Source organism: Oryzias latipes, chromosome 2 (genome assembly GCF_053564925.1).
Source record: "Oryzias latipes strain Hd-rR chromosome 2, Olatipes_Hd-rR_3.1".
NCBI classification, from domain to species: Eukaryota; Metazoa; Chordata; class Actinopteri; order Beloniformes; family Adrianichthyidae; genus Oryzias; species Oryzias latipes.
Window position 1 is genome coordinate 4942757 of NC_136238.1, and position 25238 is coordinate 4967994.

Sequence of the window (25238 nt, forward strand, 5' to 3'; positions counted from 1 at the left end):
TCAAAAACCAGATTAGTTTATCTCAAAAATGTTCTTTAGTTAGAGAAACTCATTCAGCTGAATAAAAACACGTTTTTCTAAAACCTTGCTTAAAATTGGAGTTGGAAAGTATTTACAGTGTAGTCTGTTAGATACAGGTGCAAAGGTGACGACTCTGGGGAAACAACTGTTCCTCAGTTGGGTGGGACCAGCTGATGACCTGCTGTTGCCGTGGAAACAGACTTTGGAGCACTAAGCTGCAAATGCAGCTGGTTTCTTCCTGCATGGTTTGTCTGTCAGATCTTCATCAGACAAAAGAGTCCAGAACCAGATCTGAAATCCTGAAGGTCTTTTTCACAAACACTGACAGAGACTCCCAACCATCTGATTTTCAGAGAGGCTTCAAGAATCCTGTTTGAGGAGTTTAGGGTCAAAAGAAAATGAGAGGAAAGAGAAGTGATGGTAAATGGAGACAGAGTTGATCAAGTTTCCCTCAGACTTCCATCATCGTGTGATGTTTGGATAAACAGAAAGAGAAAAACTCCAAATCTGTTGATGTTTTACACAAGAAAACAATCAAACCATAAATCCAGTCAATGATTACACATCAACCAATCATCTGTCGACTGCAGAACAGATTTATCAACTTTATGATCTGCTTCAGTATCAGACCATGTCCTTCAGGTCCAAAGTCCACAGGAATCTGCTTCCTGGCTGTATTCAGAACCGGTTTGAAATTTGAGCTGGTTGGACTTCAGGGACACAAAGCGGTTCCAAAGATCCAGAGGAAGAAGTCAAAGAAAGAACAGATGCATTAGTGTGAGTGGTGAGTTGATGGAACAGCTGGGATGGAAAGAATGTGGATGTTTGCATTTCAAAGGCTTTCAGAAGAGGTTCTTGAATGTTAGGACTCAGCTGGGAGCCTCTTTGTTGGAATCCTAAAGGATCCTGGCTGAGATCAGATCAGACTGATCCAGCATTAGTTTGGAGTTCTGGATCAGGAAGTGATGAAAGGATTTGGAGGAGTAGAAATGAGGATCAATCATCTGTGCTTCAGCTTTTTCAGTCCCATTTCATCTGGTTGTGGTTTTTCTTTCTTTACTTCTTTCTTCATCCTTCAACCAAACAAAGAAACAAAGTAAAGATCTTCACCTCTGCAGGTACAGACCATGATATCATCTGCAAACAGACGGAGGCTTTGGGGATCTTCAAACACTGACCTCTGCAGGGCAGAATGGGAAGTGCAACTTGATGTCTGAATGGAGGACATGTTTGATCTTCATCAGATGAAATGAGAGGCTCTCATGTGAGGAAGAACATCTGAACAGCTTTGATCATTTTCTGCTGCTTTTGCTCTGACGTTGCTTCAATTCTGCTTCAATACGTTTGGATTTCAACTCCTTTCATGGATTTTCCTCAGAGCAGATCTACTGGATTCTGGACATGAAGGAAAACAGGACAAATGTCAGTGAAGAAACTGAGTTCATCCAGATGTTTAGTTTTAGTCCAGAAAAACAGTAGAAGAGAGAAGTTGTTTCCGATCCACAGAGTCCTGCAGGGATCAGAGTCCTGATCCTGCTGCAGACAGAACTTCTCAGAACATTTGAATCTTCATCTGAATGAAAGGAGAAAGACTTTTCTGCTGCAGCAAACAAAGGTTTGATGAAGCTGTTGAGGATTGAAGATGGAGCTCCAAAGCAGAAACTTGATGTTGATGTGCTGCTGACGATGATGATGATGATGATGATGATGAGGGTTTCCTCTGCAGGTGAAGGTGTGTGTGAGCTGATGTGGATCCAGTGAATCCAGCAGCATGGATCAGTGGGAGGAGCCACAGGAGGGAGCCCCTCCCTCTAAAAGCAGAGATGGTAACCATGACAACCAGAGTAAAGCTCAGAGGTGAGATGAACATCTCCAACTGTCCATGATCTTCTCCATGTCAGAGCTCAGGACTCACACCAGCAACCTGAATTCTTCACAGGAACCAACCTGGACCTGGACTTGGATCTGATTCTGGATCCAGCACTGTGTCCGTCAGGAGTGATGCGTCAAAGGGTCTTAATCCTAACTTCAAGGACATCCATTCAGGAGTGGAACAGTAAGTGTTTGTCAGAGACTGGATTCGCCAAATGAACTATCGTGATACATCACTGAATCGATTTTTCTTCCAAAACCACAAATTATTCCAGTTACAATACCTGCATAATAAACTGAAACTGTCAGCAAAATCAAAGATAGGAAAATAGTGAGATGACACACAACGCATGCCGAAACGTGTTTTGCAAATGCAAAAAAAGTTTTTGAAAGCAAAAAAATATATAATTGAAAAGCAAATAATTAGTACTTTCATTTGCAACTTAGAAAGTTTTGTGTGCAACGTAGTGGCAGGAATATCACTCCATGCATGCAGTGTCACACAGCTGTCAGAAGGGGGCGTTTGAACAGACTGTCTCACTGCAGATCAGTCTGTTCATGATCTGAGTTTAATAGTTCAACATGAAGAGAATCTGATGAACAGAAGAGATGAGTTTCTAAGAAAACCATTGTTTTTCCATCAGGATTCAACTTAGACCTGGATCTGGATCCAGCAGTGTGTCCTTCAAGAGTGACAGATCAAAGGGTCTTAATCCAGACTTTAAGGACATCCATCCAGGAGTGGAACAGTAAGTGTTTGTCAGAGTTAAAGGGTTCTGGATTCTAGTTCAGATGATCTGTAGTTTTCAGATGAAGGACTTGAGGTCTGGTTCAGTTCTGGATCTCTCTGATCAGACTCACTTGGAGCATCATGTGTGTGATGAGATCTTTTCAGTTGAGTCTTCTGAGAGTCTCTGAGAGACATCAGAGATGTTGGAGAAGAAAACATGTTGACTGCTGACTCTGACTGACAGCAGCTCCAGTCTCATTCCAACCAAATCAGGAGAAAAGTTCCAGTTTTCTCTGCTTTGCTAGATTTTCTTGGTGGAAATGTCTGACTTTGGTTTCATAGTGTGGCTGATTTCTCCAAGTCTGACAATTCCACTGGTTTCTTTTTCTGGAGAAGATTCAGATGAACATGTTCTCCTCAGTCCAGAAATGCTTGAAGAATCTTTTTTTTCTCTGTAGAAAAACATCCTCATCAATGTAGCTGCTGTGCTCCAACAGCTAAACCGTGTTGATCTCCATGAATTACATCAAGTGTTCAGATGTTTCAGACTAAATCTAACCTTTCTGGATCTAGATCTAGTCTGCTTTGGAAAAACCTCATTCTGATGATGAACTGAACAAAGTTAGAACAGAAACAACTTTTCTGGAAGTAACATATAGGATAACATTATACACAATAATTTACTAGAAAAAAACTTCAATGTTGAAAACAGATTTCTATAAAGTATTGTTGATGAAACAAAAAAAGATATATAATTGTTTGTATAATTATTCACCCTTCAGGGTATTCCAGAAAGCAGGTTTTGCTAGCTCCCACGGTAAGTTTGAGGCTAAGGAAGTGGATAACCTCAGCTTTCGGTTCCAGAAATGGAGGTATGTTTCAGGGTATGTCAAGTTGCCATGGCAACTCATGCTCTGAACATAACCTGGTCCGGAGCAGGTTTAGTTGAAGGTTAGTTTGTTTGAAGCAGCATGGCGTGTCCATTTGAAGATGATTTAGTGGATGAAGAAGCTCAGATAATACTTTTTCCAGCGTGACAGGGTGATAAGACCACATATGGATGTTGGAAAGATAAACTTTGTTGATATAACTTAATTATTTGCTTCAGTTAAGATAATTAAAAATCCTTTTTTTGTTAAGTCAGCTTAGAAATAACACATATTTATCAGACAGTTATTTTACTTTCATTCAAATTAATTCAATTAAGTAGGGGTAACTTTGGTGCTGCTGTTAGATCGGCACCGCAAGGGATTGTGGGATACCATTCCCTTGGCCTGTCTGGACGCATTTGGGTTTAAGTGTGGCTTTTTGACCAAATGTGTTTAGTTGTTTAGCTGTTTTACTGTATGTTGCCGAGTTATTTTGTCCTACTTTGCTTAAGTCTCTGCACCATGAGTGAGAAGAAAGGAGAGGATGATGAGTTTATATAGCACCCCTTTTTTGTATATAATTTTAACATATCTGTCTTATATTGTCTTATTTGGCAGTTTAGTTTTTTATTTATTTATTTATTTTTTATTCTTACTTTGACTTTTTATTCCACCGGAAAAATTGCACTGTAATTTCGTTGTACATGTACAATGACTATAAAGATATTTCTATTTCTATTTCTACAGCCAAATTATGTAATGATGGTGTCGGAAAACTCTAACATGGATGTAATCTTCAAAATATATTTCATTTTGCTCTTTTTATTGTTAAAAGAATGAGTATATCTGCCGGCTCAAACTTAGACATTTGAGAGTTCTAGACTTATAATTCATTAAGATGGAAAAAATAATAATTGAATTAATTGGAGTAATATGACATTTAGTTAAATAAATATGTAAATTTGAGTTGAATAAACACTAATTAAGTTATATAGACGTAAGAAATTAGGTTGAATAAAATTAACGCAATTACTTGTTACCAATAGAAGTAATTCATTTAAGTTGGCAAAATTGTATCAGTTATATATATATATATATATATATATATATATATATATATATATATATATATATATATATATATATATATATATATATATATATATATATATACATAGGAGCCAAACACCAACTCCTGGTCGACAGAGCAGTCGCTCAAGACTGCAAGTCACGACACACCAACCTGTGCACAGCCTGGATTGATTACAAGAAGGCCTATGACTCGATGCCACACACATGGATCACTGAATGATGGAGCTGTACAACATCAACAGGACTCTAAGAGCCTTCGTAGGAAACTCAATGAAGCTGTGGAAAACCACCCTTGAAGCCAATGGGAAGCCACTTGCATAAGTGTCCATCAAATGTGGGATATACCAAGGTGATGCTCTTTCCTGATGACTCCCTGATCCACACCACCAGGATCTACAGTACTGACATTGGGATGTCATTCGGGCTCGAGAAATGCAGCCGGATGGTGACAAAGAGAGGCAAGGTAGTCCACACAGGGGGGGTCTCACTCCCAGAAGGAACAATAGCAGACATCAAGGACAGTTACAAGTACCTTGGAATTCCACAGGCAAATGGCAACCTGGAACAGGCAACAAGGAAAGCTGCAACAGCTAAATACCTCCAACGAGTAAGGCAAGTCCTGAGAAGCCAGCTCAATGGCAAAATAAGACCCGGGCAATAAACAGCTACGCACTGCCAGTTATCAGATACCCTGCAGGAATAATAAGATGACCAAAGGAAGAGATACAGACTAGAGCCCTGCGCGGGACTATTTTCTTCATCCCGCTCCCGCCCGCGCCTGCTGAATTTTTGACCAATCCCGCCCGCTCCCGCAACGTATGCGTTACACTCCCGCCCGCTCCCGCAATATGTATGTCCACTCCCGCCCGCTCCCGCAAAACTCATAGAATTTAGTCCCGCACAGTAATAGAGATGCATTGATTTTGTATCGTCTCCCGTCCCGCAGGAAAAAACACGTATTTGTATTGATATTATTAAAGAGATTCATGTCCCTCCTCCAGCCTCATCTTTTCATGCATTCCTCTTGTGTAATGTGCAACTTAATTATTAAATATATTTTTACAAATCCTGTTCTGTTAAAACTGTGTGTGTGTGCGCGCGCAGACAGACGGCCTGAAGCGCGCTCTTAGTAAGAGGCGGGGCGGGGCGCACCCCCAACAACAGGTTAGATGACAGAGGCCATTGGGCGTCTCTACCTGGTGCCTTCACGGAGCTTCAGTACATAAGAATCAAACAGCCGCACAGCCTAACGTAGTCCGCTAATTTATATTCATGAGATATTCATGCCAGCACTGATCCCGCGGGTTTTTTTTTTTGCCGCCCGTTCCCGCCCGCAGCACAATTCAAACCGCCCAATCCCGCGAGATTTGGGTTGGGTCCCGCGGGACCCGGCGGGACCCGATCCCAATGCAGCCCTCTAATACAGACCACGGATGTTAAAACACGAAAGCTCCTCACCATGCATGGAGGGTTCCATCCCAAATCCAGCACCCTGAGACTGTATGCTAGCCCCAAGGAAGGAGGCCGAGGACTAGTGAGCGTAGAAGCCACTATCCAGGATGAAACATCAAAGATCCATGAGTACATCAAGCTCAAGGCCCCAACTGACAGTGTGCTCAGTGAATGTCTCAGGCAATGGAGAGCAGAGGATACAGTGCTGGAGGACAGATCCTCATGGGAGGACAAACCCCTGCATGGGATGTACCACCGGACCATAACTGAAGTGGCTGATATCAAGAAGTCCTGCCAATGGCTAGAGAGGGCTGGCCTACAGGACAGCACCGAAGCGCTCATCCTGGCAGCCCAGGAACAAGCCCTGAGCACCAGAGCAATAGAGGCTCAGATCTACCACACCAGACAAGACCCAAGGTGTAGGCTGTGCAAAGAGGCCCCTGAAACAATCCAGCACATAACTGCAGGATGTAAGATGCTGGCAGGTAAAGCATAAATGGAGCGCCACAATCAAGTGGCTGGAATAATATACAGGAACATGTGTGCAGAATATGAACTGGAAACCCCAAGGTCAAAATGGGAAACACCTCCGAAGGTGGTAGAGAATGAGAGGGCAAAGATCCTGTGGGACTTCCAGATCCAGACTGATAGGATGGTAATGGCGAACCAACCAGACATTGTAGTGGTGGATAAAGAACAGAGGAAAGCTTTTGTGGTGGATGTGGCAGTGCCAAGCGATGGGAACATCAGGAAGAAGGAACATGAGAAACTGGAGAAATACCAGGGACTCAGAGAAGAACTGGAGAAAGCATGGAAAGTGAAGGTGACAGTGGTGCCTGTGGTAATTGGAGCACTCGGGGCAGTAACCCCCAAGCTGGAGGAGTGGCTACAACAGATACCTGGAAAGACCTCAGACCTCTCAGTCCAGAAAAGCGCAGTGCTAGGAACAGCTAAGATACTGCGCAGGACCCTCAAGCTCCCAGGCCTCTGGTAGAGGACCCGAGCTTGGAGGAGAAACCACCCGCGGAGGGTGAGAGGGGCGTTTTTTTTTTTTTTAATATATATATATATGCTTCACAAGGAAAATGGAAATAAGATCAGAAACTCGTACGTTTACTTTGTCTGTTCTTTTACTACAAGCAGAAACTCTTTCTTTTGCGGATGTAGCCGTTTTACTTTTTTATGGACGTATAATCTTCATAGCCGTCATTAATCTCCGACTCCATCTCAATGAAATATAGCGCTCACTTTTTTTCACCAAGCGTTTCCATGGTGACTCCGGAAATCGGCGATCCATTGAGAATGTCTTTATGTACTTGACGTGTACCCGCATTAACCCAGGGTTACCAAGTCGAGCGTAATTACGCCAACTCATATCCGGTCTTTTGGAACCGACATACCCAGAGTAAGCAAGTTCAGGCGGACTTCAGCCAGAGTTGAGGCCTGATCTGAAGATCCAGATTCACACATGTGCCGTATTCCTTCCATTGCTTGATGACTGATTTTACTGGGGGATGTTCAATGCCTTGGACAGTTTTTTGTATCCATCTCTGGACTTGTACCTTTCAGCAACCATTTCTCTGAGTTGCTTGGAGTGTTCCTCTGTCTTCATGGTAGCCAGGAATACCGCTCCACCAGTATCTGGACCCTTCATAGACTGCTGTTTTATAACTCAGTCACTCTGGACACACCCACACCACTCAGGTGATCTTCATTTCAATAATTGTGAGACTATTGGACCTCGCCTCTGGCTCATCGGCCCCCCAGCCGTCAACCACACTTGAATAGAGTTCTTTACTAAAATCCATCCTGAATATTGTAATCTGTCAGTCGATGTATCTTCATTATATGAAGTATGGGGGTGTATTAGCAAGAGTCTGGCAATATTATACGTATCCTAATATTGTACCAGAACACTTTTTTTCCCTTTTAAATATGACTCAGAAAAAACTCTACCTGAATATCAATACGTCTTCCACTGTAATAAAATGGTAAAATTCAGTTTATTTAGTGATCACAATGTTAAGCACTGCAACTGTATCTCATCTAGAAGTTTATTTCACTAAAGCAAATTCATGGTGCTTTTATTTTGGTAACTTACAATATAGAAAGGGAACAGTCACCATTGTCTGATTTCCACAAAAAAATATTTTTCAGTGTAAGAAAATAATTAAATGAATGTTTCTTATCCAATAATGTTCTAAAGGTGCACTGAAAAAATGATTTTTTTGGCCTTGTAAATATTATTTCAGTTATATATCTAAATCCTACAAAATAATACCAATTCTGTGCTTTTACTTAAAAAAGCTTGTTTTCATGTAGTGCATTACTTGGTAATTTATTGTGATTATAAATCCTGTTTTGTATGTAAATTTCATCCTTCAATCCAAGTAATATTTACTAAACCAGTTATTTAGTTGATATTTCCAAGTAATTGTAAATGAATAACATCAGTAATTCTGTTCTGGGAGCACAACGTCTAAGCCCCGCCCCTCATTTGAGCGGTCTTTCGTCAGACAGAGACAGACAGGTGCGCATGCTCCACATTTCAAATGTTGGCGGGCTTTGTTGACGTGGATCACAAAGGTAAGTTTGAAGTGAAACAAACTTTCTACTTTCCTGTTGGCTCACCTGATTAAGTTAGTCCTCACTTATGGTCATGGTGTATTTTCTAGCTAGCTAAGCTAACGGCCAAGCTAACTTTGCTATATTTAGCCTGGAATTGCGCCATTTTAGTTGAGGCGTGTTTTTACCAAAAAAACCTGTGGTGAAGTTCATGCTGGAAGGAGTGAATTTCATGATACACGTTTAGAAAGAAAAAGATGTGCTGCCCGTCATGTTGTCTCGCCTCCGCCGCCGTTTTAGCTTGATGCTGACCCATAAATGACCGAAGTGTGATTTGAAATGTTTCGTTTTTGCCCATTAATGTATTTTAGAAAAAATCCGTGGCGGTTTTTGTCTACAGTACTCAGTTTCACTCCAGTTTCCACGTCGACCTGTTTCAATGCGACACCGAGCTGACACGGTGACCCCAAACGTCTGCGGGCTGTGCGGGGGGGTCAGCGCGCTCAAGTAACTTCCGGGTTTTGACCATGGCGCCATGGTAATAATGTGAATGTTAAGAGAGTCTCTGCTGCTCCTCATATTCTGTTTTCCTTTAGACGTGAACAGGAAGTCAGAACCGGACGAGCATTCAGACCTGAATGCGCATAAAGCAGCTACTTTGGACAACTACAGGACATCATTAGTAATATATGTACACAAAAATAAAGAAATATCCATCTACATCCTTGAGTTAATAAGGAGTTGAAAAACATTTTCTTTTTTCAAGAGCACGGCACATTCTGACTGCTAATCTGGACCCCCCACCCCCCGACGCTACGTAAGACCAAATGATTTGGTTTAATTTGTCACAACATTTCGTTTGGTTTCACTAAATTTTAATTTTTATGTTTCAGGTGCCACAACATGAGATGGATGGATGTGGAGACGTGAAGATGATCAAAGATTATGAGGTATCTTCTGATCATCATGACCATATTTCAATAATTGACTAGCCTTGTAAAATAGTTTATACTTGTGATGTTTTATTCAAGGTCAAATATTCTTTACACTTGTGATTTTTAAAAGAGAAAATATTTTTTATATGAGAATTTTAACTGATTTCTTATATGCATTTTATTTTTTTTACCCTTTTTTTAGCTGTTGATGAATTATTACTGTTATTTTAGGAGCATAATTGCATTTCAGTTCTACATTTTTTACTGATTTGATCCCTCAGTTGTTGTTTCAGGTCAGCCCCTGTGAACAATGTTGTGTAACTTGAAAAAAAAAATTGCCGTATGAATATTGTTTAAATTACACTAGATTGAGGATACTTCAGGGCTCCAGACTAACTTTTTTCACTAGGAGCACTGTGGCCCCAACTGAAAATTTTAGGGGCACAACCAGAAAATTTAGGGGCGCATCCCGTAAATCAACATTCTAACCAAATCTACTAATTTCCACTGTATTACTAATAAATACTTTAATAATAGATGCAGAAATTACAATGTGCCGTTTTAAATTCAGTGTCACATTTTATTCTGCACTTTTGAAGATGCAACAAGAAGGTAAACTGACAGCATCATCGCTGTCATGACAGTACAAATAGCAAACAAAATACCATACATTTAGAATGAAAAAAAGTTTTTAGTAACAAAGTGATTACCGTAGTAACCTTTAGGTCATTTCACAGTTTCAAACAATACTTAAATATATGTAAACATTAGGGGATGGAAATTCATGTTGGCGACACCAAATAGGTGCAGCCAAGATGCACAAGAAGCGTGTTTGAGATCACCCAGATGGACACAACGCTGCGCAGATCACCTGGTGTGAGACATATATTTTTGTTTTTGCTCTAACATCACCTGTCAATCAAAACAAAAATATCACCAGAAAGGGGCGGAAGCAAGACCCCAACCTGAGCGAACGCAGATGGAAACTTAGTACTGACCTGTCTGAAAGCTGCCCTACAGACAACAAAACAATGCATTATGGGACATGTGTCCTGATGGGTTTTTGTAGTTCAGTGATCAATTAAAATAATTTAAAATACCAACTGATTTAAAAAAAAAAAGGCTACATACATTACAAAACATTAAAATAATTACAAAAGATGTAATATCACAGATCATACTTAGGGGGAGAGGCATATTAAATTGAATGTTAAGGACTACAACTTCCTGTACTCCTTCAGTCTCACTTTAGCCTCGCCTTCATGCCCCCCCGGGCCTGGTCGCTGCGCTGGATCGTTGGGCGTCTTAAACACGTCTATCGTTACATTTTCCTCACGTGTTTTAAGTGTGTCTAAGACTAAATCGTGTTGTTGCTCGCACGTGTTTAAAGTTCAAGCCCTCGCGTGTAGGTGTGGAACATTTATTCTCCTTAGCTGACCATCTCCCGCGGGAGCGGTGTGCTACAGTGACAGCCGCGCATGAGAGCCGTGGTTTGCTTTGCGAGTTTGAGACCCCTGCTGTACACTCTGGCACTGGTACACTAGCTGCAGGTGGGAAGAACGAATCAATAGTTCGCTTGCTCATGGCTCAGACGCACATATCAGATTGTGATGATATTTGTCTCCGTTTCCTTCCCACAGATGTTTACGCGCGCTCGATGGTCTCTAGGCCCCTCCCCCTCCATGCATTTTAGCCACTTGCAGTGACTTTCCCTGTTCTGCTCACACGCATTGGCCGCCTCACAGACAGGCATCACTCAATGAAACGTGCGTGTGCGCTCGCGTCTCATTGATTATTTCATTGCTCATTTCATTGATCATTGACTTGCCCCTTCCACGTTTAATGGGTGGGGGAGGCAAATTTACTGGTAGCTCACTCTCAAATTTTGGATGCAAAATGCGACTATTTGGTCGCAGTCTGGAGCCCTGTACTTCTTTTTATTTTAACATTTTTCCTCTTAGCTGTTTGTTTTTCTTGGAATCTATTCTTAATCATTTCTAATTACAGCTTATTTCTTTTCCTCAGGATGTCAGCCGGGAAGCAGTGAAAGAGGACTGAAGTAATCGCTTCAAGATTGTGGTGGTCCATCCCAATGTAACCCAGGACGACCAAGACCCTGAGTGGGTCAGTCATCATTGAGGTTCCAGAAGTTCTGGTGGACTGCAGAAGTCTGACAAACGCTGGCTGTCATCTACACGTCTGCTGTCAAGTTAAGCTACCTGATGACATTGAAATATGCCTTTGAATTTGTTATTGATAATTATTTTAATTCTACACTGCTTTACTCTTGTGGTTGATGCTGATCTCTGTTCTTCCTTCTTGCATCTTCTAGACTTATGTATGTTTGCACTATTTTGAAATTTGCTAACAAGAGATTCTATGGCCGTGTCTGTGTGCAATGTTATGTAGATGTTTTATCTATGCAACTTCTAATGTTAAATAAAAATGTCTTTCAAATATTCCTTGAACTGCAAATGTGTGTTTTGGGAAAATATAGAATTATATTTAATGGAATAGTAAAAATATGTACTTAATTCAATTAATATTGTTGTATAGCCACAGGAGCTGTTGCCGTTCAGGCCACGAGGGGGCAGGATTGAGCCACCCCGGGAGTTCAGGTGTGAAGCTGGACGGGGAACTGCCAGCAGGTTGTACACGGCGCGAGCCGGCCATTGTTGAAGAATAAAGTTACATTTGAAGAGAACAACGATCCTGTCATTCTTTCCTACAAGCTACTACAAATATTAACTAACATATCATTTATAATTATTACTTAATAATTACATAGATTATAACAAAATAAAAATGAGTAAGATCCACAAAGAAACATCAGTAATATTTACTTAGGTTTTGTAATTAGATGCAACAATCTGAGTGAAATTTACTTGTTCATTTTTCATAAACAACACGTGGTTCTAGTAAGTAAATTTGACTTAAAAATTGCCTGAGTATGGTTTACATGCATTTTCTGAGTGAAAAAACTCTCCTAACTTTTTTAAGCAAACCTCACTCCAAATATGTTTCAGTGTGCGATCGAGGAAATAAAGTTCGGTTTATTCCAACATTAACGTTGATTCTCCAGAACTTTAAAACAGTTCAGGAGGCTGAACGGTGATTCAAAAATGAAGAAAAAAAAATTATTTCCAGAAACAATAAAGTGATGATGATGAGGCAGCATGACAGGATGAAGAGCTTTAAAGTGTCTCAGATGCTTTATTCCCATCAGTCTGCTCTGCAGCTGCAGATCCACTTTCTCACATGTGGAAGTAAACACGGATTTCACCGCTCATCACCACGACGACTGTCTTTATTCAGAGCTTTGGACACGTCGCTGTGATCCATCAGAACTAGAATCTATTGCTGGGAAGTTCTGAAGAACTTTTACCCGCTTTGCAGACAGTATTTTGTCTCCGTGCATCAGCCGCTGAGCAGCTGCAGAGCTTCACTGGTTCTGATCATATGTGTGGACAAAGCAGTAATGTACATTCTGACTGCACATACATACGTGTGAATAACATCAGCCTTTTTTTCTGGTTATGATTGTTTCCACGGTTTCACAGGAATGCTTGAAACATCATTTCTGCATTCCAAAGCTGTCCCCGGAGCTCAAACACCGTACTGAAGCCACTTTTCTGCTCCTATGTTCTCCTGGGAGAGAGTTCTCTGGACTCAGGCAGCTCGCTATGACTGGAGTAGCCAGAAGTCCACAAGTGTCTCTATTGGTTTGTTAGGGAGGAGGGTGTTAAACGCTGAGCTACAGTCCACAAAGAGCATCCCTGTTAGCTCTCCTCTAGCTCTAGGTGGGACAGAGCATCATGGAGGGCTGTGGTCACAGAGTCCTCTGTGGATGGACTGCCTCTTTAGGAAAACTGCTCAGAATCCAGACATGGGGGCAGCAGAGACATGAATCCAGCCTTTGGCTCCAAGACAGTATAGACACTTCAGTGACTCTGTAGACATGGACAGAGAGGTGTTGATATGATCCATTGGTTTGCTGTTCTCCATCTGAACTGTGAACTAGAACATTCTAGCTGTGACATGACTCTAGTTAGTTTGGTTTCAACCTACCAGTACAGACAGAATGGAGCTGATTGCTGCTGATTCTCCACAGACTGGACCAGCAGAGCTCAGAGACTCCCAGTGGTCCGTCTGTCCAGCAGCATCAAACACAGCTGGACTCCATCTTTCTGGTCTGTACATGAACAACAACTACTTTCCCATCATTCTGTCCACAGTCGTCTCCATGCTGCACTTTGCAGACCAGTGGATTGTCAGAGTGTCCAACATGGAGCTGATGTTTGGCTCCATGACTTCACTCTGATTGGCTCATTCATCTGGAATTCTGTTGCAGCTGCTGGAGGACAACATTGTCACTTTTGTCAAGAAGGAGCTGAAGAAGATCCAGAAGCTTCTGAGTCACAGGGAGGAAGAGGAGGAGCTGGAGGCTGAAGATGAAGAGCAGAGGAGCAGCAGAGAGTCACTGCTGAAGATCACAGTGAACTTCCTGAGGAGAATGAAGCAGGAGGAGCTGGCTGATGGACTGCAGAGCAGTAAGAGGATTTCTCTGAAGGTTTCAGCTGCTGAGAAATGAAGATTTCCTGATGTCTCAACAGGGATTCAAACCCTCATCATTCAGGGCTGCAGAGACTTGATTTACTGTTTGTTGTCTTCATTCAGGATCTGCTGCTGCAGTTTGTCGACATGAAGTCCAATCTGGTCTGAAGAAGAAGTTCCAGTGTGTGTTTGAGGGGATGGCTAAAGCAGGAAGCCCAACCCTTCTGAATGAGATCTACACAGAGCTCTTCATCACAGAGGGAGGAAGAGGAGAGCTGAATGAAGAACATGAGGTCAGACAGATTGAAGCAGCATCCAGGAAAGCAGACAGAGCAGAAACAAGCATCAGACAAGAAGAGCTCTTCCAACTCCCAGCTGGAAGACCAGAACCAATCAGAACCGTGATGACTAAGGGAGTGGCTGGCATCGGGAAAACAGTCTTAACACAGAAGTTCACTCTGGACTGGGCTGAAGGCAAAGCCCACCAGAACCTCCACTTCACATTTCCATTCACTTTCAGACAGCTGAATGTGCTGAAAGAGGAGAAGTTCAGCTTGGTGGAACTTGTTCATCACTTCTTCCCTGAAACCAAACAAGCAGGAATCTGCAGCTTTGAAGACTTCCAGGTCCTCTTCATCTTTGATGGTCTGGATGAGAGTCGACTTCCTCTGGACTTCCACAAGACTCGGATCCTGAAGGACCCTAGAAAGTCCACCTCAGTGGCTGATCTGCTGACAAACCTCATCAGGGGGAACCTGCTTCCCTCTGCTCTCCTCTGGATAACCACACGACCTGCAGCAGCCAATCAGATCCCTGCTGAGTGTGTTGACATGGTGACAGAGGTCAGAGGGTTCACTGATCCACAGAAGGAGGAGTACTTCAGGAAGAGGTTCAGAGATGAAGAGCAGGCCAGCAGGATCATCTCCCACATCCAGAGATCCAGAAGCCTCCACATCATGTGCCACATCCCAGTCTTCTGCTGGATCACTGCTACAGTTCTGGAGGATCTGCTGAAGAGCAGTGAGGGAGGAGAGCTGCCCAAGAGCCTGACTGAGATGTACATCCACTTCCTGGTGGTTCAGGCCAAAGTCCAGAAGGTCAAGTATGATGGAGGAGCTGAGACAGATCCTCCCTGGAGTCCAGGGAGCAGGACGATGATGGAGTCTCTGGGAAAACTGGCTTTTGAGCAGCTGCAGAAAGGAAACCTGATCTTCTATGAATCCGACCTGACAGAGTGTGGCATCGATATCAGAGCAGCCTCAGTGTACTCAGGAGTGTTCACACAGGTCTTTAGAGAGGAGAGAGGCCTGTACCAGGACAAGGTCTTCTGCTTCATCCATCTGAGTGTTCAGGAGTTTCTGGCTGCTCTTCATGTCCACCTGACCTTCATCACCTCCAAACTCAACCTCATGGAGGAAGAACAACAGAAAATGTCTTGGTTTTTTAATCTGTATACATTTATCACAACCAGGGGTACTACTTTTCAGGACTTCTACCAGAGTGCTGTGGAGAAGGCCTTACAGAGTCCAAACGGACACCTGGACTTGTTCCTCCGCTTCCTCCTGGGTCTTTCACTGCAGACCAATCAGAGTCTCCTACGAGGTCTGCTGACTCAGACAGGAAGTAGCTCACAGACCAATCAGGAAACAGTCCAGTTCATCAAGAAGAAGATCAGTGAGGATCTGTCTGCAGAGAGAAGCATCAACCTGTTCCACTGTCTGAATGAACTGAATGATGGATCTCTAGTGGAGGAGATCCAACAGTTCCTGTGGTCAGGACGTCTCTCCACGTATAAACTGTCTCCTGCTCAGTGGTCTGCTCTGGTCTTCATCTTACTGTCATCAGAAGAAGATCTGGAAGAGTTTTACCTGTTTAAATACACTGATTCAGAAGAGGGTCTTCTGAGGCTGCTGCCAGTGGTCAAAGCCTCCACCAAAGCTCTGTAAGAACTCTCATGAAAATCACCTTCAGTGAACAAATGAATCTGATGGAAACATGAAAGATTCAATAACTGCTGTCTGTCTTTGTTTTCTTCAGACTAAGTTGGTGTAATCTGTCAGAGAGAAGCTGTGCAGCTCTGTCCTCAGTTCTCAGCTCTCAGTCCTCCAGACTCAGACTTCTGGACCTGAGTTCCAACAAGCTGCAGGATTCAGGAGTGAAGCTACTGTCAGCCGGACTGGAGAGTCCAGACTGTAAACTGGAGACTCTCAGGTCAGCTTTCATTCAAATGTTGATTCTCTACAGTCTTTTTCAACCAGTGTGCCGTGAGAGATGATCAGATGTGCTGCTGGAAATGACTCATTTTTACTGATCTAAAACATTTACCATCACCAGAATATCAGCTCCATGTTCATCAAATAGGTCCATGTTTCACTCTGACGCTTTTGTGGAGCTCTTTGTAGTAGAAATACACCGGATCTCTGAGCATCTTCCATGTCTTTCATAAGGAGGATGAGGAAAACTTTTGACGGTAGCTCCTCCCACACGAGGCAGTAGCTCCTCCCACACGTCGTGGTAGCTCCTCCCACACACGGCGGGAGCGTCAGATTTAGAAACACACTGTTGGAGGAATGTCCAGCAGCCACTTTGATTGATGGACGTGAATCTGATGCGGTTAAAACAAAAGTGGAGGACCTGAATGAAGTGGGAGAATAGAGAGGGGGGGGCATGGCACACGTCTGTGGAGAACTCAGTGACGTGTGGTCAGGTGAGGTTAGTGAGGCAGAGCCTCACTTGTCATAATGGTGATAAATAGAAAAAGGTAAATGAAGTCAATCTTCTTTCCACTGATCTGTGTTAAATATCAATTTTCAGTCAAGTTTTCCACAGTTTGAGGTTCAAATCTCGAGTGTTGATCACAGACGGAGCTGAATCTCCTGGTGAGGCTCTGGAGCTGCTGAGCCTCATGTCTGACTGCAGGACTCAATGTTAACAGAGACTAAACACTGCTGTAGGCCTGCAGACGTGAGCTGACAGCTGCTTTGTAGCTACACTGCTGCCGTAGAAACGGAATAAGAACGTCTGTCTCCATAGAGGAGAAACTCATGTAAAATAAAGGAAAATAAGGAAAACTTTTCAATTTTACAGAAAACATTTGATAACTGATTAAAGCTCCAGAATTTGAAGTTAGAAAAATACCAGAAATAGTTACTGAGGGTCAAATGTGAGCTGAACACATCTGTACTTTATTTTGTTTACAGTAAATATGAATAATTTATCCCCAAGAAGAATGTTCTATCCATGTCTGTGACAGAAATATGATCTGGTGTGTATTTTAGAAGCTGTTAGCTGCTGTTGGATGGATGCTGAAATATTCAGTTCTTTCATTGTAAATCTGACTCCAGAGGAGTCGGTGCCTCACCAGCATCAACCTCACCACACGTCTGTGTAGAACTGGACTAAGTTCTGTGTTCTGGAAAGAAAACAGCAATCCATCCCAGAAGTGCAGATTTCAATGGACAAACAGTTGCAGCAGATTTCTGAGCCACAGAGCAGCAGCTCCTCATGCAGAGATATGAAGAGGTCAACCTGCAGCAGACTGACAGGTCTTTCCCACAGACCTGGTTCTGGTTCTTCTTCAGAACCCAGCCTGCATCAGAACCTCTGCAGGTAGTTTCTGGATGAGGCTGGGGGCGGGGCTACCTGGCCAGAGAAAGGTTTAAACCAGGGGTCAGCAACGTTTGTGACATGAAGTGTCAGTTTGACATTTTCTCCAGAACAACTGTGCCGTCACCAACAAAAATGTGAACTCTGATACAAAGACATTGTTAAGAATAGTTAGAAACTCCATTTTACTTTTAATTCAAACTTAATTCATCATACATGTATTATCATCTCAAAATTATATCACATTTGAAGACAGCACAACCAAAACAATTTTCTCGCAGCATTCCTCCATCCTCCCTTTTTCCTTTTGTGTGTGCTGGTGTTTGTGTTCTGGTAAATGTCTGTGAGAGCCTCAGAGAGATCGGACACTTGAAACATCTTGACCTTCGAGCACCCCAGCCTGTAACAACCTGTGGGTGTGATTTTCACACCATTGTCCAGTGTATGATCTTCTGAATATGCAAATGCAGGGATCTTAAACCAGGCCCATCCTCCTGAGCAACGGTGTTCAGACTTGAATGAATTGCATGGCTGAATGCATCATGTTAATCTGACTGTCCCCTTCGTACAAAATGTCTGTGCTGTTTGTACGAAGTAAAACTTCCACAAAAGATAAGTACCGGTATGTGTTTCTGAGTCATTAGTCATTCGTTTCTTTGTGCAGGAAGCTGTGGGTACGAACCTACTCTTTCCTATTTACAGTCCTATTCAGAAAGAACAGTTTCCTCACAGACATATAGAAACATTTCCAATAGATCTGACATCTACTGTCATTCACAAACAGCAGCTCAAAAATGTTCTAAAGGTGTTTTGGCATTAACTTTAAAAAGTACTTTCATAACAATATTACAAGGAAAATAGGTCAAAGTTTAAATATTACTGCAACTATGTTTGAAACCCAAAGTACTGCATTTGTGTCTGTCAGACCTACAGCAATAGGATTGGATACTTCAGAACAAAATACCATCAATATTTTGAAAAACTTCACAACCATCAACATAAAAAAATAAGATTATTTATCTTTTGTTCCATTAAAGACAGAGGAACTGAATGTCAGTTCATTCTGTCATGGTGCTTTTATTGCATGTAAAAATACATGTTTTTACTTTTTCCTTAGTTTGATCATAAATATAGTTATTTACATTTCCCACAATTGGACAGTGTCATTCTTTTTTTTCAGTCTTAGTATTCATTTTAAAAGTTGTTAACATTTAGCAGAACAGACAGAAAGTCTGGGTTTAACCTTTTTTCACACCCGCATGTCACTGTCTGTCTATGGCAAGCAAAAGGCGTCACAAATCATCAGGAAAAGTGGTGTAAAAATACTTTTTAAATGAACGTCCAGAACGGCGTTCTGATGTGTCACATATGGTCGTCAAAAATGCTGTAATGTTAATGAATCCACGGTTTTCTGCTATGGTCTAGTGATTAAAGCAGCTGAACTTTATGTTTAACTCATGTGGAAATTGTGAGTTTGACTACACAGGATACACAAATGTGTGTTTCTTTTTTCTTTTGCAGACTTTTAGTGACAGTATTACATTTATTTGTAGACACAGAACCCCACCCTGCCTCTGGTGGAAGGGGGGTGCCAGTGTTCAGCAGCAGAGCCACCATCAGTGTCTGAATGGGAAAGTGACTGGAAAGAGCTTTGTTCATGTTTTTGGGTCAAAGTCATAAAAGAAATAGCTAAACAGCCCCCCCCCCCCCCCCCCCCCCCCCCATGCATAATTCATTTTCATTTCCAGGTCTTCATGATTTTTCATCCAAAATCTCTCCTAAAATGTCATCTGTCAGTGTCTCATCAGGGCGGGTCCCACCTGACTGAATGGACCAAGTTCCTGGACCTCCAGCTGCATCACTGCTCCTGAACACACTTTTCTGTCTCATTGCAGGTTGAAGGACTGTAGTTTGTCAGAGATCAGCTGTGAAGTTCTGGTCTCAGCTCTGAAGAAAAACCCGTCCAATCTGACAGAACTGGACCTGAGCATAAACAAACTGCAGGATCCAGGAGTTCTTCATCTGTGTGGTTTTCTGGAGAGTCCAGACTGCAGACTGCAGACTCTGAGGTCAGACTCCATGTTTCAGTTGTGTTCACATCAATATGATGACAAAGTTGTGTTAGGACTGAACTGCAGACATGAGGCTCATCAGCTCTGCTCTGTGTCTTTGGTCCAAGAGACTCCTTTAAAACGCGTGCAGAAGCAGCAGCCTCACGTGCACGCTCACATGCACTCTGAGTCCTGCTGTGTTTCAGCAGATGCAGCTGAGAGTCCAAAGGGTTAGGGTGACAGAGTCCTGCTGCAGCTGGATGCTGCTCTGACAGACACATCCTCCACAAACATCCTCACCTTTTCATCCACAAACATCATCACATCATCCATCAAAGCTCCCAGCAGCTTCTGACTCTTCATTCAGAGCTGAAGTCATGCTTGATCAGGGATCAATGTCCAACATTTGCTGCTGACTCTTCCTCATCACTTCCTTCTTCTCTCTGCTTTGATCTGTTGGAGCTGAAAGTCTCTGCTTGAAGGGCTGCAGCAGAGAAGGACTGGAAGATCATCTCCTGAAAACTGGGAGGAAGACTTTCCAGCATCCTGCTGCTGAAATTCTCCCATGATTCAGTGCTGTTTGGAGAAGAGCTGAGCAGAAAGAGGAAGTGGACTTTTTCTGCTGTTGCTGCAGAAACATCAGTTGCTTTGGATGCAGCCACAGGCTGATGTTTGACTTTCACACATCTGTACTTCTTTCCTGAAGCAGCTGCATGTTGTCCTGAATGTTCCTGAATGTTCTTCTTCTCTGCTTCTGCTGGACTCTTCTGATCTGCTGCTGTTGCTTCACATCTTTGGACTTTTTCTAAACGTTCTGATCTTCTTCAGCTCTGAACTCTTTAGAAGAAGTGAAGGATGAAAAACAGGAACTTTGTCTTTAAACTCAACTCTTTCTTCTGGATTCAGGTTGAGGAGCTGCAGTTTGTCAAAGACCAGCTGTGATGCTCTGGTCTCAGCTCTGAAGTCCAACCCGTCCCACCTGACAGTACTGGACCTCTGGAACAACAACCTTCAGTCTTCAGATGTTCAGCAGCTCCAGGATCTGGTGGAGAGTCCAAACTCCAAACTGCAGACTCTGAGGTCAGTAGAGGGTTGGAGTCAGTCCAGCTGCTTCCAGATGTTTGGTCCTAAAGTTAGTCTGAGAGCAAAGATGCAGAGTTTCCTGTGAAGCTGCAGCTTCTCAGTGAAGCTCTGAGGAGAATGATGACAGGCTTCAGGACAACAGTCAGCCAATCAGAGCAGCAGAAGCTCCAACAGGTGAAGATGACAGGAAGCTGCTGCTCTGAACAGGACTGAAGCTCCTGCTGCTCTTTCTGCTGCTGTGCTGCATCACTGACTGACAGACCAGGATCAGGAGACACTCCTTCATCTCTGTCTCTCTACTTTCTCTCTACAGGTGGAGGTGAGTCTGATGTTCCTCCTGGAAGAGCAGAGAGGAGCAGCAGCAGCAGCTGGTCTGCAGAGATGTGGTGACTGGACGGTGTTCCTGGGAGGTGGAGAGCAGAGTGATGGAGGAATCAGAGGAAGTGGAGATGAGTGTCAGAGCTGCAGCAGGAACTGATCTGAGATCAGCTCCACTGTCTCTCAGTTATGGTGCTGCAGCTCCCCCAGTGGACTGATGGAGAACTGCACTTCCTCCAATTCTAACTTCTGAAACGTCACTATGGGGTCAAATTGTGAAGTTTGGTCGTTTCCTGCAAATAAACTCTGATATGAATTTGTAACAACAACCAGTAAATAGCTGGTAAACTAACCTGGCTCCAGTTAGTTTCCATTTTAAATAAAAAAGTTTCCTCTTGGTTCAAAGTAAACCTGGACGGTTTCTCTAAACTGATGTGGATGGAGGCCCTAGCTCTAGCTGGAAACACTGCTACAACGTGAAGGGGATTGTCATGGATGGTTACCTCTCAGGTTGGACACGCCCCTGACCAGGTGCCAGTGGTTGTATTGATGATTGAGGATCAGATAGAAGAGTTGGAGCAGCATAGCAGCCCCAGTCTGCAGTCTAACAGTGGTGACATCAGGCTGGGCTCATGGGCTGATTTGGAAGAGAGAGAAACTGTCAACTTTGTAGGGGAGAGCTGCCATTTTCTGTCAAATCCTTGTTCTCCTGTTTCTTTTAGTGGTCAGACAGTCAGCATGTAGGTTTGGGACTTTTATTTTGTAGGATCTGAGGGAAGTTTGTTTTCTCCGTTTACTAGAGGTGTGTTCTGTTTGTTGTGTTCGCCTTGGCTCTCCCTGAATTTAAGATGCTCCTAGAATAAATTCCAGTTATTCTTTATCTCCACTTCTTTGTTTTTTCTACACATTTATCTGAATTATTTCACTTATTTGCGTTTTCTAAAGTCATTTGATGCTGCAGCTACTAAATCTGATGGATAGAAACCAGAAATCCACAAAAACCACCAGAATCAAACAATAAAAATGTCCAAATGTCTCTGAAATAGACATAAAAACTGATGTTTTCCTGCGTCAATGAAGGAGTCACCAACGTGAAAAGAGGAAAAGTTGATTGAATCAGTGATGAACAGAAGCACAAATACAGAAAGACATCCTCAGCGGGGGGGTTACCAGCAAACAGCACCTTTAGCCAAAATAGATCCAGATGTGAGAATCAAACACTCCTCTACACACTGAAGCAAGCAGCTCTACAAAAGGTTCTGGTTCTGTTTGGAAGAGGAAAAATCCCAGCAGAACTTTAGTCATCAACAAGTTTAGGAAAACATCTCTGCTGCAGAACACAGGAGAACCAAACCAACTCATGTGTCTGTGTGGGACTGGAAGTTCAGAAAAGTCCTCATGGCTTTGAGATGCTTTTTGGGAACAAACAGATCCCAGAGTGGAAAGCCCACACCATGACAGCGCCGCCTCCTTTAAGGCTGGAAGCTACATCTCCAAAATGCACTTTGGTGGCTGTTTTGGAGCAGATGAGAACTTTTTCAAACGCTAAAAACGTTTGCAGCTAGAAAAGTACAACTCTGTTGGACAACGTGCTTTTATTTTGAAAATTACAATGACTTGGTTTCATTTAAAGTAGATTTATACATGTGTGTATTTGTTATTTACAATGATGTTCTTATTGCAAACCTGAAAGTGAATCCTTGGAAAATGACATGTGCAATAAAGTTTGTAAAAAAATAAAATAAAAAAAATTAATAGACACTTATCGCTGTCTGCAGGATGTTTGTGTGCATTTATTCATGCCAACATATCCCAGAATTCCCTGGTTTCAGCGCCATCATGTTTTAAAAACAACTTTATTCCACAAAAAGGAAATAAATCCAGTAGAAAACATCAAACTAAAGCTTGGTGGGTGATGCTAAAGCTGCTGACACCCTCTTTTTAGATTTGATTATTATTGAAATATAATCATTACAAACTCTCAGACACAACCACACAATTTTGCAAGGCACAGCTCTACACACACAAAACAACGTATACATGTCTAAAAATCTAGAAATCTTTCAGCATCAATGAAATTTCAAGGCATTTAACAATCTGGGGCCTCATTTATAAACGTTTCGTACGCACAAAAGAAGGCGTACGCCACTCTCTACGCAATAGTTGAGATTTATAAAAAGCAAACTTGACGGGAAAATGTGCGGTCCTTCAAGCTCTGACCCAGGCGTACGCACAAAAACGGGTGAAATGAGAAACGGCGACACCGTCGGCAGATGGAAGAAACACGTGGAAGTGAAAATGACAATACTGCCTCTCAGAAATAACATGAAGACTTCACAAAGCAAGTCTTACAATTAACAGCTACATGAACACCCGTTTGATCGATCAGCAGTGAAACTAACAAAAAAAATCAAACGAAAATTACAACAAAAATTCAAACGAACACTTATTTGCAAAAAGAAAAGTGAAATATGTTCTGCAATATTGGCATGTTGTGCAATTCATCCTCATAAATAATATAGTTAACAGAACGAAATAATGTACAAAACTGATATTCCCGGCAGTGTGTCCGTCTGGCGGAGCAGATATAGGTGCGGACGGACGGACAGATGGATAGATAGAGAGAGATGCATTAATTGTCCACTGGGGAAAGTTGTTTTCATAGTAAAACATTTCTTCATAAGCTACAGAATTATGGTATTCATGCATATGCCTTCAGTTTGTTTTATTTTTGATAAAACAATGTATGGCGTATGTCTCAACCATTCAGAAAGCAATTAGAAATTACATTTGTGCTGATCAATTTCCCATTTCCACGTGGATTATTACCGACATCTGTAGATTGTCAGATGTAATTAAATGGATGGAAATAAAATGCCCCATCACAATGCGTAATGACGCACAATGGCTGATCTTGCGCTCTTAGAAGATGTGGCAAATGGAAGAATTGGGAGTGGACGCATCTTTAGACAGCAAGAAGACTTGCTGGCAAACGAGGACGAGTGGCTAATGAACCGGTTCCGACTTCCTCCAGCCGTCCTGTTGGCGCTTTTGGGGGGGTGTCACCAGGTGCATCTGGCACGTCGGCGTCCTCCTGCGCCTCAGTCACCACTCCACTAAGGGATTCCCCAATTCTTGCCGCTTGTCTCTCATCAAGAGGGGTCAGCTCCGGTGTCCCCCCCCCCCCGTGGCAGACACACTCTGGCGATGCAGCGGCAGACGTTATTTTTGCCTCGACTTTGATGTCCGACGATTTCTTTTTTATTTCGGCCACGGTCCGAGGTTGTGAGGCTACAGCATTTACGGCGTCTGCCACCGTTTGCCACTCACGTGCCTTTTTGGCATTAGTAATGCCCACACTGTGCCCTCCAAACAACATTTTTCTCCTCTTTTCCACCTCGCCAACGATAACTTCTACTTCACATTGAATGAAGTTACGTTTTTTTCATTTCCTCTCTGTGTTTGCCATGGTTTCACAATCAATGAATATTCATTTGTTGGCGTTTCACGGACTATTTATGGGCAACTATGGGCGTGTCATGAGGCCGCAAAAGCTGCGCTGCATTTAGAATTGGTTGTGATTTATTAAGGGAAAGATGCGTAGGATGTGCGTGCGCACGGTTTTATAAATCCGAATATTTCTGTGCGTACGCACGTCCTATGTTTCATCCGTACGCCACTTCTGACGCAAATCCTACGCAAAGTTTTAGAAATGAGGCCCCTGGACTCTAGATCAGTAACTATTCTGGAGCAGATTTCCAAATGTCATCAATAAAGGATTTGAGTTCTGAATCCATTCAATGAGGAGAAATACAGTCTGACTTCAATTTCAAACACAGTCAATTCAGATGATCTGTTTTCATTTGGATGGATTTCTTTCATTTTGGGGACTACGGGCCATTTGATGAATTTCCATAGTTGATCACCTGATGTGTCTGTTATTTTAGATTGATGATACTTTACTGTTAAAGTCATGGTAGAATTGACCTTTAAAGGATTTGTTTACATATTTATCATCACATTTTTCAGTGAGTTTTATTTCATCTATGACTAAATTTGGTAGTTTAATTTGAACATTGGAAGACAATAT

At 42.5% G+C, this 25238-nt stretch overlaps 1 protein-coding gene and 1 long non-coding RNA gene across 4 annotated transcripts; both read left to right on the forward strand.

The window, feature by feature from the left end:
* The first annotated feature begins 674 nt into the window (after window positions 1-674).
* LOC144983720 (NLR family CARD domain-containing protein 3-like) lies at window positions 675-21357 on the forward strand. 3 transcript variants are annotated; one of them, XM_078930884.1, is made up of 11 exons: window positions 675-805; window positions 1748-1878; window positions 1961-2077; window positions 2538-2642; window positions 13648-13726; window positions 13888-14086; window positions 14214-16032; window positions 16128-16301; window positions 19592-19765; window positions 20654-20827; window positions 21144-21357. In XM_078930884.1, exons 2-11 carry the CDS (start codon window positions 1793-1795, stop codon window positions 21151-21153), a joined length of 2937 nt encoding a protein of 978 aa, XP_078787010.1. In that variant the 5' UTR covers window positions 675-805; window positions 1748-1792; the 3' UTR covers window positions 21154-21357. The 3 variants fall into 3 exon arrangements, with proteins under 3 accessions (XP_078787010.1, XP_078787016.1, XP_078787012.1); XM_078930890.1 differs by having other exon boundaries at window positions 677-798; XM_078930886.1 differs by lacking the exon at window positions 675-805 and adding an exon at window positions 1528-1636.
* Window positions 8489-11700, forward strand: LOC144983760 (uncharacterized). The gene is made up of 5 exons (XR_013647560.1): window positions 8489-8622; window positions 9198-9283; window positions 9368-9418; window positions 9495-9551; window positions 11562-11700. It is a non-coding gene; the product is annotated as an uncharacterized LOC144983760 (long non-coding RNA).
* Window positions 21358-25238: the final 3881 nt, after the last annotated feature.